This window comes from Melanotaenia boesemani, chromosome 16 (assembly GCF_017639745.1).
Source record: "Melanotaenia boesemani isolate fMelBoe1 chromosome 16, fMelBoe1.pri, whole genome shotgun sequence".
NCBI classification, from domain to species: Eukaryota; Metazoa; Chordata; class Actinopteri; order Atheriniformes; family Melanotaeniidae; genus Melanotaenia; species Melanotaenia boesemani.
In genome coordinates, this window is record NC_055697.1 from 13,613,591 (window position 1) to 13,626,625 (window position 13,035).

Consider the following 13,035-nt stretch of genomic DNA (forward strand, 5'->3'; position numbering starts at 1 on the left):
AATTTTGAGCCTCTGTTCTAACCCTGTCATGTGCAGAGGTTACAGCCCAGAGATAAGTAAGGTATCGCAGCTGCATCACTGTAATCAGAACACCTTTTTTATGTTATAGTCAGAGACTTTTATATGGTTTTGGCATTAACTAGCGGATAGATAGTTTTTTTTTGTTTGTTTGTTTGTTTTGTTTTTGTTTTTGTTTTTTCCTTTAAGTGGCCAGACATATCTACAGTAAGATCAACTTATAAAGCAGTCTGACTCAAGAGATAAGCCCCTTCGTTTCAGCTTCTTAAAGCAGAAATGAAGGGATTTTTGTTGAAAATAGCCTGATCTCATTTCCAGCCTCTTTATTGCTCACCTGATTTGTTGATAATCCCTAGCAAGAAGGTAAAAAGGCTGCCACTTTAAACTCATGGTGCAGCAAAAGCTGTCTATGCTTAAACTTTCTATTAATTCTGTTTTTTTTTTTTTGTTTTTTGTTTTGTTTTTTTAACCACCTAGTTTAAATAATTATCACCACAAGACAGATTAGTTGAAAGTGACAGGACGTTGTTGCTCAAGTGTCTCTACTGAGAGTCAAAAAAGTGTGTTAAGTCTTCCACTGACGCTCTCCGACTTCAATACTTTTTAAGTTATTTGTTTGTCAGCAATAAATTACAAAACCCATTTTTTTTAAACTTGGTGGAGAGGTGGTGCTTGGATAATGGAGCTGAACCAGATAACTTCCTTTAAAACTGTCAAACCGTGAGACAGTGCATTGGCCTTGGCCTTGGCAAAGGACTGTGCTCTCTAATAGCACCTCAATTATTGTCTGAGTTTGAAATTTTATGTAAAGGGCAATGCATTGAAAAGGGAAAATATTGAAATAATAAATAATGAATATTGCAGTTTAATGGTGGCAATGGCAATTTGCATTACAGTATTTCCCAAATATTAAGCAGGTACATAGTTTATGTGCAATACTGCCTGCCCATGTACAATTTGTTTTTGTATTTCTATCTAAATAGAAAATATCCAGCCTATTATGTTAATGGTGGCTTCACTGATAGCATTTCTATCATATTATGTATATATTCTGCAAGACACACTATCTTATTTTAGTGAGTTCTTCAATAAAAATGTAAACTGCTTCCTCAGTTATTCCAAATTTCATTCTTTTAAAAAAATGTAAATAAACTAATTGAGGTCTGCATTTAAAAACTGTCGTGGCCTTAGTTTAGTATTAAAAAGCCTCTTGGGGATGAAAAGATGGTAACTGTTGGTGGGCTTGCTATTTTAAGCAAATGTATTTCACATATATTCCATTAATGTGTACTAATGGAAAGCAACACCACTATTCCTGAATTTGATCAATTGTGAAATTTAATGGAGACTGGAACTTCTCATTTTTAAAAGCCCCAAAACACTTTCCTTGCCAACAATGCATGGCTGCGAGATAATGTGTAAGCACAACAAAGTGAATAAATCACATATTGCACAAAAAGAAAGGAAGGTTTCAGTGATGGATTTCTCCGGTTGGGATTGTCTCCTCCTTTGTTGTTGAAGCATGATGGTTGATGGATATCAATAATAAGTTCTCCCTTTAGTACTGACTGAATGACAGACACCTCATAAATCTTAAACTTAATTTTCTCTAAAGCATACCGTCTCTAAGTTCTGAATTCTGGCCAAAAGCAGTAGAGCTGTTTCTAAGTAATGACACACTAAATGCATCATCTGCGCTTCCCGACTTGCAATACTCTGAAGACACATTGTTTTTTTGGCTGCTTTGACAAATGACAAAAGCTTATCCCTCCAGTTATTAAAATTCTGGTTTTTCTCTCATGTTTTACTGCTACATGGCCACAGGCTTGAATACAATCCTGGTAGTTCAATTAAGCTTTTTCTCAGTAGTTTTCTGGTTTTGTGTTTTGACATTGTGCTCTTTTTCATTTTACTCGAGGCTTTCTGAAACACAATGATAGGATAAACATCTTGGATTTTTGGCAACAAAAGAGACTCCAGTCTCATTGAGTTAAAACATAGACACATCAAGGACTGCATTACAGAGTTCTAATTTGTGTATCAGCAGATTGAACTTTTTTTTAATAAGCCCGTGTCCAGACTGATTTGGATATAATTACTCAAATATCAGTCATGAAATGATGAATCCACAATAATAAAAAAAAATCACATTTAAAAATGAGTGAAGTTTGATTAATACACTATAACTGTTTACCATTGAGGTACCTTACTGACACCAGACTTAATTACAAATTGCAATGATTTTGTTGTAGTTTCATCACAATGTGCTGTGATTAATTAGGTGAGGCTGACTTCAGGACTAATGTCACTTTAATAGAATGAGTTGATCAATTCTTTGCAGAAGCAAGTAATTATATATTTATTCCCACATATACACATACATTTGCACATATTTACGTAGTGTTAACATTGAATTTTAGCTTCTATAAAACAAGTACTGTAAAACAAACTAAGGAAATCACACCATGCCAAAGTGCATTACACATATGTCAGAATTACATTTGTCTTCATGTTGCCAATCTAATGTCTTATTCACTACATAGACAACATCACAAAAGGGCTTTTTGTTTAAAACCTAAACCATGACCTTTATTTGTACTCTTTGTGTCTTGGGTCAAAATTCTGTGTGACTGCAGAACAAAAGCCAAAAAGCAAAAGTTCAACATGAGACTCAAATCCATTTTCACTGGTGAACTCTGAAAATAACCCTATACCTTTGAATGTGGACTTTACATGTTATTTTTGTAAATAATTGTAAGTCCCGCCTCACAATTCATTACTAACTTTCATTAATCACACTTGGATGCTGCCTTTTCTTAATAGGGGTAGGCTCAAGTTGGCAACCAGTCGCTCCAGTCCAACTGAAACCTAAGTGAACAATGCAGGGAAATAAAATATAAACTACAGTAAAACACAAGGCGAACATCAGTGGGTCTATCAACACCAGTCTAGGGATGTATATTAAATTTTCCTAGTTAAATATCTCAGGACTTAATCTTTCATTAGTCCTCCAACTGTCACATGTATACTTTGTTATTCTTTAAAATATATTTGTTTCAGTGTCCCTAATGTGTAATAAGATATACTGGCATGTTTCCCTGCAGTGAACCACCAGGTCTTTATGATTGTTCACATCTAGAGGTTACTATGTGATTAATTTAATTTGTATAAATTAAAATAAGAAACGTGTGTGTGTGTGTGTGTGTGTGTGTGTGTGTGTGTGTGTGTGTGTGTGTGTGTGATTTCCTGCAAAGGTTGAAACATTCAGGCTGACTAAATCAGAAAATTTAGCAAAAAGAACAATGGGTTTAAGAAACCACGGGGCACACAGTAGGAAATAATACATCACATTATTTTTAGCCTGTCAGAGCTGAGCATTAGATTAACTTCCCTCTGTTTGTCCAACCATCAGTGTACCTGCATATTCTTTGTCCAGCATAGAAGTTCAGACATTGCTTTCAGCTTAATTTCAGCAAAACAGCTGCAGGTGAAATCAAATCAGATAAAGACCTTTGAACATGCTTTTGAAGCTTGTTACGTTGTGTAGTCACAGTCCTAAAGATCCCAATCAGCATAAAAAAGGCTGCAATGTTTGGTTCTACCTGGCGGCTGTCCCTCCTTTCATTATATCCTCTTAATATTCAAACACAAACATGGTTTTCTTAATGCTACACAGGGAAGTGATGTTTAAATGTAGCCGAACACTCAGTCACATTTTGTGCTGATTTTATATATATATATATATATATATATATATATATATTTTTTTATCTAATTATGAAACATATTTGTTGATGCAACTTGGTGAATGCCACTTGTCTGATGAGAGGATCACAAAACTGGCTTTTTGTTGATGTGAGGGGATAATTAGTCGTAAAAATCTTTAGCTTTCTGTGCAACAGAAATCTGTGCATTTGATGGGATCCATTGAAATGAAAGAGGTTGGTCAGATTCAGGCAACCAATTAAATTAGAAATGATGATTTAAACATCTCCATCACTGGCTGATGCATTGTATTGTCTAATGTACTAACATAAGTTATGTGTGAATCTGTTGTTAATGCATTACCTGCATTGCCAATTAGCAAATGATAAAAATCACCTCATTAGGCCCACACTGACAAAAGTAATGCTAGTTTTAAATGAAAAAAAGTGCTTTAAAAATAATAACTTGCAAAAGCTATTTAAGTAAAATATTGATTAGTGTGTTGGATTTACTTCAAACAGCTGGTGCAAATTCAAAATGCAAAATTTCCAGCATCACTTTTCTCAGTGTCGGAGCACTGTAACCATTGTGTCTTTGTTCCTGTATGGGAAACAAAGAGGACATGCATTGTAATGTATACAGCTCAGAATACATTTGTATAAGGCTGACAATATTTTGAGCTTGGTCAATCAAAAAGAAATGACACAAAGATGAGAATTTATTGAGAAAACCGTGGATCAATAGCATGTTATGTCCATGACCCCCCTCCTCTGTGGCTTTCTGATGGCTTACACATTTTTAATTTAATTTATTTTTGTTTTTATTTTATAGGTGAGCAGGAGGGTGGGAGGGAGGGAACTGGTCCAAGAAGGTGTTAGCGTCTAAAAAAAACAAAAAAAAAAAACAATGTGAAATTATCTGCATGTTTGCTATGTGTCTACGCTGTGCTTTCAAGCTCAATTAATACTTCCAACTCATCCTTAAAAATTCGTTGCATTGTTCTATGACATAGAGAAAAGGAAAAAAAAAAAATAAAAAAAAATCTTGTGTGGTCTTTGTTTCTAGCCATGTATTGCAGATGCTTCAAATATCCTGAAAACAGAATGTAATAAGCTTTTGTTCTAAGATCATGTCTAAGCCTAGCTTTCATATGAACCTCTATTTTGTCCCATAGAATATGGAATGATCGGAGAGCATACAGTAAAAAGTCAGCGGCCAAGATCAGTTCATGACACAAAGGCCCTGCAGGAGCAAGCTGAATCTGCTAAATTTATGGCACAAACTGGTAATACAATAGTTATGTTTCTTTACTTTATATTTTGTTAACTAAACTTAATTTCATCATGCATGCTCTCTCTTGTACTTGCACTTTTTAAGTGGAAATGTTTTGCATTATTATTTTTTCCTATTCATTCTCTATTTCTACACATGAAAAAGGAAAATAGATTTCCCATTTTCGTATGAGTATTTACTTTGAACTTAGAGCCTAATTGGGCTTTGTGGGTTTGTTTGTTTTATTGTCACATAGTGAGCTGGCAAGTGGATTACTCACGCAGTATATTCATGGAGCATTAATTAAACAGCAGCTCAAAACTAGAGGACTGATGTAGTTAATCATTTCTTCCAAGGCGTGATAAATTAAATGTCATTTGATTAAACAAAAAAAAACCCACCCCTTCAGACAAATATAAAACACACACTTTGAAAAAGTTGAACTGATAGATGCTGCCCTTAGAGATAAAATGAAGCTTTGTGGCTTTATCAAGTGTAGCATCCAATAAATGATTGAAAACTGAAATGATCTAAATTCATAAAGGCTTTCACAGCCTGTCATCTGCGAATTTTGAATAAAATCAAACCAAACAAGTCAAAGTAAATTCAAGCAAAATGGTTATTTGGTTGATTTAAATTTGATTTTAGTTATTTTTGCTTTATTGAAGTTAGTAAGTTTTTTTTTCTGTGGGTGGGTTTATTTGTAGCTGCTGTTGAGATTTCTTTTTTTTTTCAGTCATTTTTTTATTTTTGAGAAATGTTTCTTTTCTTCTTTTTCTTTTTTTCATGTGTTTATCCATTTATAATGCTGTCCTTGTTTAAAAAAAATCCTTTTCTTCCATTGCCATTTTAATTTATGAGACACTTTACATACATGGATCCTGGTACTAACATCTACCCATTAACATCTCTCCTCTCCATTTGCTGTAGGTATGTTATTTCTCTGTCGAGTCTCATTGCTCTGCTTTTCTGTTTCTCATTCTCACACAATTTACTCTCCCTGTACTGCCTCATTTAACAAATTGATCCACCTTTCAGTCTATTTTATGAACTCCAAAATTAAAGGCAGGGTTAAGATCCCTATTTGGCTGAATCTGTGTGTCCTGCGAAACTACTGTAAAACATATTGTGCTTAAAATTTTGATATTATTTCATGACTTACAATGACATAAATGTATTCAGAGCTGCAATTGAAAAAAAATCATCTTTGTATTAAATTATTTCTGTAACACACAAAGCCTCAAAGAAAAGTAATGCTTCATCTCAGGGTTTGACACAATCAAATATCAATTATTCGGTGACTATGCTCAAGAAGAATTTTGATTGTCCACTCACTTGTCACTAAATGATTTATTCTTTTGCATGCAGGCTATCATGGCTTTGGAAATCATCCCACTGCCTTGTCATAATAGTCAACTTTTCATGGCTTTTTTTTTTTCTTTTGTACCTTTCGGACCATGAAGCTTGAAAGACCCAGTTATTTTTCATTTATCTCTTTATTTAACTCAAAATACATCTTGAAATTGACAGCCATGGTCCATTACCTTACTAATCTGCTACAGAATTCTCTACTCAGTTATTTAATGATATTAAGTCTGCATGCAAAGTTAAATAACTGCAAAATCTGCCAGCTAAAAATATTTTATAGACTCAAACGCCCAGTCCAAGGAAACTGAAATTATCCTCATTTAGTGGCTTAAGAATTGTTATGTCTCCTTGAGGGCGCTCACAACTGAAACGTGACTGTTCTGAAAACAGTCTGCTTTCAGCTACATTCACAAATTTCGAAATTAAAAAATAAAACGGAAATCAGCCAACTCTCTCATTTTACTCCATTGTTTTTAAGTTATAGGGTTAGGATATATTAAAAATTGGAGGCAAGCACAGTATTTGCTCCAGTGTTGTCAAGGGAACGAGATCACTGCAGTGCAGGGGAATTCACATCTGAGACCTCTTTCTGAACTAACATCCATTAAATTCCATTTTAATTTTGCAGATGTTGTGTTTTTTGCATGTCACCATGCTATAAAAATTGTTTTTTGTTTTCCTTTTTAATAGTGAATTTCTCATTTTTTGGTTTCATTAAGTCGCATGCATTTTATCTAATTGAGGTGAAACAGCTAGATGTAACCCTGATGCCTAATGTTATGCCTTCTCTGTGATCTTTGCATAAATACGTGCTGAAAATTCTTGTGAAAAGGCTGATTATATTGCACACCGCTTCTACACTATAAACATCATTCATTAAACTACTCTTGATGAGTGCAGTCACAAAAACACTCTTGTGCTGCATACAAATGAAATCACTTGTTAAGCAAATTAAGCTGCCAATAGAGTATTCATCAAAGATCACACAAAGGTAGCATAGACTGTATAATAGTGCTCTTGTAAATCCTAAGGACCCCACCTCAACCCAAGGCAAATCATGTCGGCCCCTACCCACTTGACTCAACCCTGCCCACTTTGCCCCACCCCACCCTTGCCGCAGGACCATATTGCTGCATATAACTAGTGTCACCCTTCTCCCACACAGGTGAATCAGGTGCAGAGGAGTGGTCCCAGTGGAGCTCATGCTCTGTAACATGCGGTCAAGGGTCGCAGGTGCGAACAAGAACATGTGTCTCACCATACGGAACACACTGCAGCGGCCCTTTAAGAGAATCAAGGGTTTGCAATAACACTGCCCCTTGTCCAGGTAGTGTTAGCCGCAGATTTATGAATATTAATGTTTTACTCCTTTGTTGTTTAAATGGGAGGAAATGTGTTGCTCTGTTTTAACAAATTTCTGAATGTGTCTATTGAAGAATGTACTGTTATTATTTTTGCAGCTATTTTAATTAATCTGTTCTCTTTCTTTGAGGTAACTTAGTAATTGTTGTTTTTTTTTTTCTACATTGTCACTTTTGTGTTTTCCATTTCATATAACTGTAAAGCAATTCATCAGCACTGACATGGTTTCATGACATGTGGATATGCATGGAGCTTGGGGAGCCGTAGATACTGATATCGTCAGCATCGTTTCCTTGAAGGTCAACCTTGCATTTTAAAATAGCTTGGCAGCATTTCTTCAAACAAGCTGTAAGGCATTTCCTCTTAAACCCATGATGGCAATGCAGATGAGTCACTGGTAGTCAGGTATCAGCACCAGAAGCTTTTCTGACAGGTGACTGTGGCGTGCTAATGTTTCTTTGTATGCATCTGACAAGAAAGCTCCCCTGTCATCTTTCTTCATTTTTGTAAATGTATACACAGTCAAAAAAAAAAAAAATAGTAATATTATTTTGTACTTATTAGCACTATCAAATATCTTGATGTAACATAAGTGTAGGTTTTCTCTGATAGCATCATAAACTCATAAGTAATCAGACCTGATGAAACACACTGTGAGCTGCATCCTCTAATAGTTTTGATCTCTAATGTGATATACTTCCTTTTTAGATGTAAGAGGGAAGTTGGTAGTTTTCAAAAGGGTCATTCTCTTACTAGATGTGGACTCTGGCAGCTAGAAAGTGGATGAGTCATTTTAAAGGAGCTTAAATCACAGTACTTTTGTGTCTCTTTCCATTTTGCCTGTTACCATTATCTCAAACAGGATAAAATCACTTTTCCCAAGAAAGCAAAAAAAGAAACAGATCAAGAGAAACACCCTTTCGCACAGTTCTTACTTTAAGAGTTAATAATTTTCTTTAATATATCATTATATCTGAAGATATGTGTGTTCTCACGGCTAACTGTGGATGCTGAATATTAATCTACATATTAATGCAAAAGATAAAAATATTTACAAAGTTTTAATTTAATCAGAGGAAATGAGTTAATTCTTTTTTTTTAATCTCTCCAACTCATTTGTTTAGTGGTTTTTAAGTTTGGTCATATCAAATGTTCTTTAGTCTCAAATCCAAGATGGCATGGTGCCACATAAAACACAGTGTATACATATAAATTTAACTTTCTGTAAGGCAGACAGGCTGATTGACAGGTCATGCTGTCTGTAGTAAGCTAGGGTGGAATGATATGTCCGAAATACACCTCCAATATAAAAGCAGTCTTACCTTATTGTCACTATCGCTGAAAACAGCAACATCATCTAAGAACACTGCAAGGTGACATCAAGCCTGCTTTTGGAAATGTGGGGGTTTCACACAAGTTGGGATGCCATCCTTAGCATCCTCAGCCCAACGCATCTGTCAAAATATATGTTTGATGATCTTTGAATCACCAAATATCTTCTCCAAACCAACCAGCAAACCCCATGTTTTCCTTCCTACTAAATTATATTCAGAAAAAACAGATCAGGAGCTTCAATTATATCTGACATTTCCTCCATGTTAGATTTACATAGTGCTCACAGACAAATGCTGGATTAAGACGAGAGCACAGATTAAAGCACGTTGGAGTCACATGGCAGCATATTCTTCTGTTAAAAGAAGTCCCTAATTTATCAGTTTATTATTTTTGTTTTCTTTATTAGATCTCTCAGATATTAGGTAATACCAGGGAGAGCAAAGATTTAGCCAACATGCCAATCAGTGTATTTTTATAATTCCATCCTATTAAATGGTTCTAAATGTTTAAACGTGGCCGCCTGACTAAATTTATTTGATTTTATTCAGTAGCATCCATCGCACGGAGTGAGGTTTGGAAAAGTTGGTGTTGGAGTTGTTGCCATATAAATACAATCAATCAACCAATCAATCAATCAATAAAAACATGTTTGAGACTCACCTGTGAGCTGGAGTATCAGAGTGCAGACAGCTAGTTTAGTACATCGTAGCTGGTATTAGCAGCGCAACGCTGACTTGACTGAGCATGCGCAGAAACGTTTTTCCGACAACGCTTTTCTCACTGCAGGAGTATCACTGCGCACAAGGGACAAAGGTTTGCCTCATTCTCTCGGTGTTTTATAGGTCTGTGGTTATGGTGTAACGATATGGAGTCACTTAGCTATTTAAGCCTGTGGCTGATGTTTGGAGGTTAAATTTGTTGGTTTTGTATGTTAAGCATATAAGCTATCCTAAAACTCATGCAGGGAATAATTTTGATAATTTTTTTCCCCCCTAAATTAAAAGTTTCTTTTTCGTTTCTTTTGATTTAATTCTATCCAGTTAATAAACACCTACTTAATTACAGCTAAATATTGGGAATGGTGTGCATGATGTGGTATGTTATCTTTACCATCAGCAAAGGTGATAAAAATCATGGTAATTAGAGAAATGCAACATGGAAATAAACAGAAGAAATTAAATAAAATAACACACTTGAAACTCAAAACCATACTGGACGGCTTAAAAAGCCAATCAAATCCTATTTTACAAAAAACCAACAGCATTTTCTGTCGGTGCAAATACTGTCCAAGTTCTTGTGCTGGTTCAAGAATTTAACTTCTAGCAGCACACTATGATTGCTCGTGGCCATAATTATGGCTGTAGTTCAGAGAAAGAAACACACAAAGAAGCACAGTCCCTTTCCATCAGCTAGCTGCCAGCCTTGAACCCTAAATTATCAAAGTAAACGCTTCAACCACCACGGGACACTTAGCAAAGAGCATCAAAGCAGCGCCTGCAGGCAGAGGCTGGGACAGACCTTATTTTGCCTCATGGTGGACCACAGACTTGATCCTGAGATTCAACTAGACCCAAATATTGTACTAAATGAACTTTAATTCAGGCCACAGGCTGTGGAAAGTAGCCCTTGTGAGGAGGAATTATCAACTCCCTGTAGGCAAAGTAGGCAGACTGATTTCTAATGTCTTAAGCCCTGTTTGCCATTAAAAGATGGTAAAAGACCAACAGGTAGACCTGTTTCTACCTCCAATTTCCATAAATTTTATCATTTATTCTGTTACTTGCTGATGAAATCCCTAAAAAATTAACAGAACATGTTTAACTGCATCATTTCCATTGTTCCAGGCATAGATAATTATGAAAGAATAATAACTATGATGTGTTTTGTGCAGGGCATATATCTGCTGCATACTCCTAGCACAAACACACTGCTCCTTTTTCATACAAATGTCATTCTTCTAAAATAAATTCTGGTACTTAACTCTGTCACTAAATGCTCATTATTGATTTAATTAAGAAGTCAACTGCTCCTATGGAAATTTAATCTGGGACTAATCGTTTACATTTCGAAAGGCGTCTGTTTCATCTCTACAAGTGCCAGGCGAAACAGGAAGTGTCTCACTTCTGCCTGCCTCTCAGGTTTCATATTTTCTTCTCTAATGTAAAACTTTGAGGCAATGGCAAATATCCTCTGCAGTTCCATGAAAAGTCACCATCTGTTAGCCAGAAATGAGCTGAATCTTCACATAAACCAAGATGTAATGAGAATCATGCCTTTCAACAGCTGTTGTTTACAATTAAGTGGAAAGAAAAGTCTTGGATATTGACATAAAAAAAAATTATAGTCCTTTATTGTCATTTTTTGTGATAAATGTGCTGATAAAAGCCTATGGCTGAGACTTAGTGAAATCCCACTCTGTGTGTTCAGTCTTTATCTTACATGTTGCTAAATATTTTGATTGATTTTGTTTTATTTTATGGCTCAATGCGGTTTGTGTGGGGTTTATTTATGCTATGACGGTAACAGAGACGTTGATAAGGCCTGACGCCTTTTCTGTGCCCGCAGTACACGGTGTATGGGAAGAGTGGTCACCGTGGAGTCTGTGCTCATTCACGTGTGGCCGAGGTCACCGCACTAGGACTAGGATGTGTGCTCCTCCCCAGCATGGAGGCAGGGCCTGTGATGGACCTGAGACCCAGACTAAGCTTTGCAACATAGCCCTATGCCCAGGTATCATCTTGTCTGCTACATAAATCTATTCATGCTAGCAATATTAACAATTATTTCTCAAGATTTGAAGATGAAAGGGTTGTTAAGTTCTGGAGATTAACTCATTTTAAAAGATCAGTTCCTCAGAAAGCTTGAACTTTATCTTGGAAAGAGCCATGCAATCAATAATCAATACAGTACTGCAAAGGTAAGTAGAAATTTTAACAAATGCAGGCTTTCGTGGTGCATTTAAAGTAATTTTCCTTGCACACTAATGCAGTTTAGGAAAGCCTGTTGAGAGTAATACTGACATCAAAATCACTTACCTGCGATTGCCTGTGAATGGTAAGCAGATTAGTGATGATGAATTTTTCTACATAGTAAATGTTAGCAGAGCTCTGGTAGCAGACTCAGTAAAAACCATTCAATCCAGAGGTGCTCTCTTTATGCCAAGTTAAAGAGACAACTAACGTAGGTTGTGAATGTCTTTGACATTTTCTTAACATAAATCGTAATATGAAGATACTTTACCAAACCCATTTTTTACACCTAATTATCCTTTAGCCTTTGGCTAATTTTAGAAAATGCTAGCCTGTGCAAAGAAATCAAGCAAAAACCCAGATGCAGCACATTTCTTTAAAATAGACAAACACCCATGTAATATTTTGCCCTCCAGTTAACATCTGTTTTATTGGCTTTGAATCTAAGAGAGAATAGAAATCTGAATATCTCCTCCCGTTTCTGTTTGCCCTCTTTTTCCCTTCACTTGGGACGTGCTTGTTGGGTTGTGGTTGGTGCCTCAGTGGACGGACAGTGGCAGGAGTGGAGCTCTTGGAGCGATTGCTCGGTGACCTGTGCCAATGGCACTCAGCAGAGGACCAGGCAGTGCTCAGCAGCCGCCCATGGGGGATCTGAATGTCGCGGTCACTGGGCAGAAAGCAGAGAGTGCCATAATCCTGACTGCACAGGTAAAATCCTGAGCCTCTTAATTCTATATAAGCTTTCATCTCTAAAGTAGAACTCATGATTTAAATCAGAGAGAGATAGAGAAGTGTGGGGGGGGGGGGGCATTTTATATTCCTATAATTACAGTTGTACTCATCAAGAAATGCCATGATTACTACTATTGAGTTCTGATTGAATATTGAGCCAGATGTTACTGAGCTTGCACACTCTTTTTCTTTCTTACTAAAACCCCTCATAGCAGGAATCAAAGCTCTGTTGTAGGAATCAAGAATTATGTTTAAGACCATGCTCTATCAATTG

General features: G+C 36.1%; 1 protein-coding gene across 8 annotated transcripts in view; it reads left to right on the forward strand.

Annotated features, from left to right (window-relative positions):
* Nucleotides 1-13,035, forward strand: part of adgrb3 (adhesion G protein-coupled receptor B3) — a 106,106-nt gene that overhangs the window by 45,051 nt on the left and 48,020 nt on the right. For 6 of the 8 annotated variants that reach the window (XM_042010294.1, XM_042010296.1, XM_042010293.1 and 3 more), the window contains exons 3-6: nt 4,898-5,008; nt 7,529-7,690; nt 11,626-11,790; nt 12,573-12,737. The exons of 1 other annotated variant lie outside the window; for it this stretch is intronic. In XM_042010294.1, the coding sequence (XP_041866228.1) occupies nt 4,898-5,008; nt 7,529-7,690; nt 11,626-11,790; nt 12,573-12,737 (603 nt within the window). The remainder of the gene's footprint in view (nt 1-4,897; nt 5,009-7,528; nt 7,691-11,625; nt 11,791-12,572; nt 12,738-13,035) is intronic. One more of the 8 variants, XM_042010295.1, reaches the window with a different exon arrangement.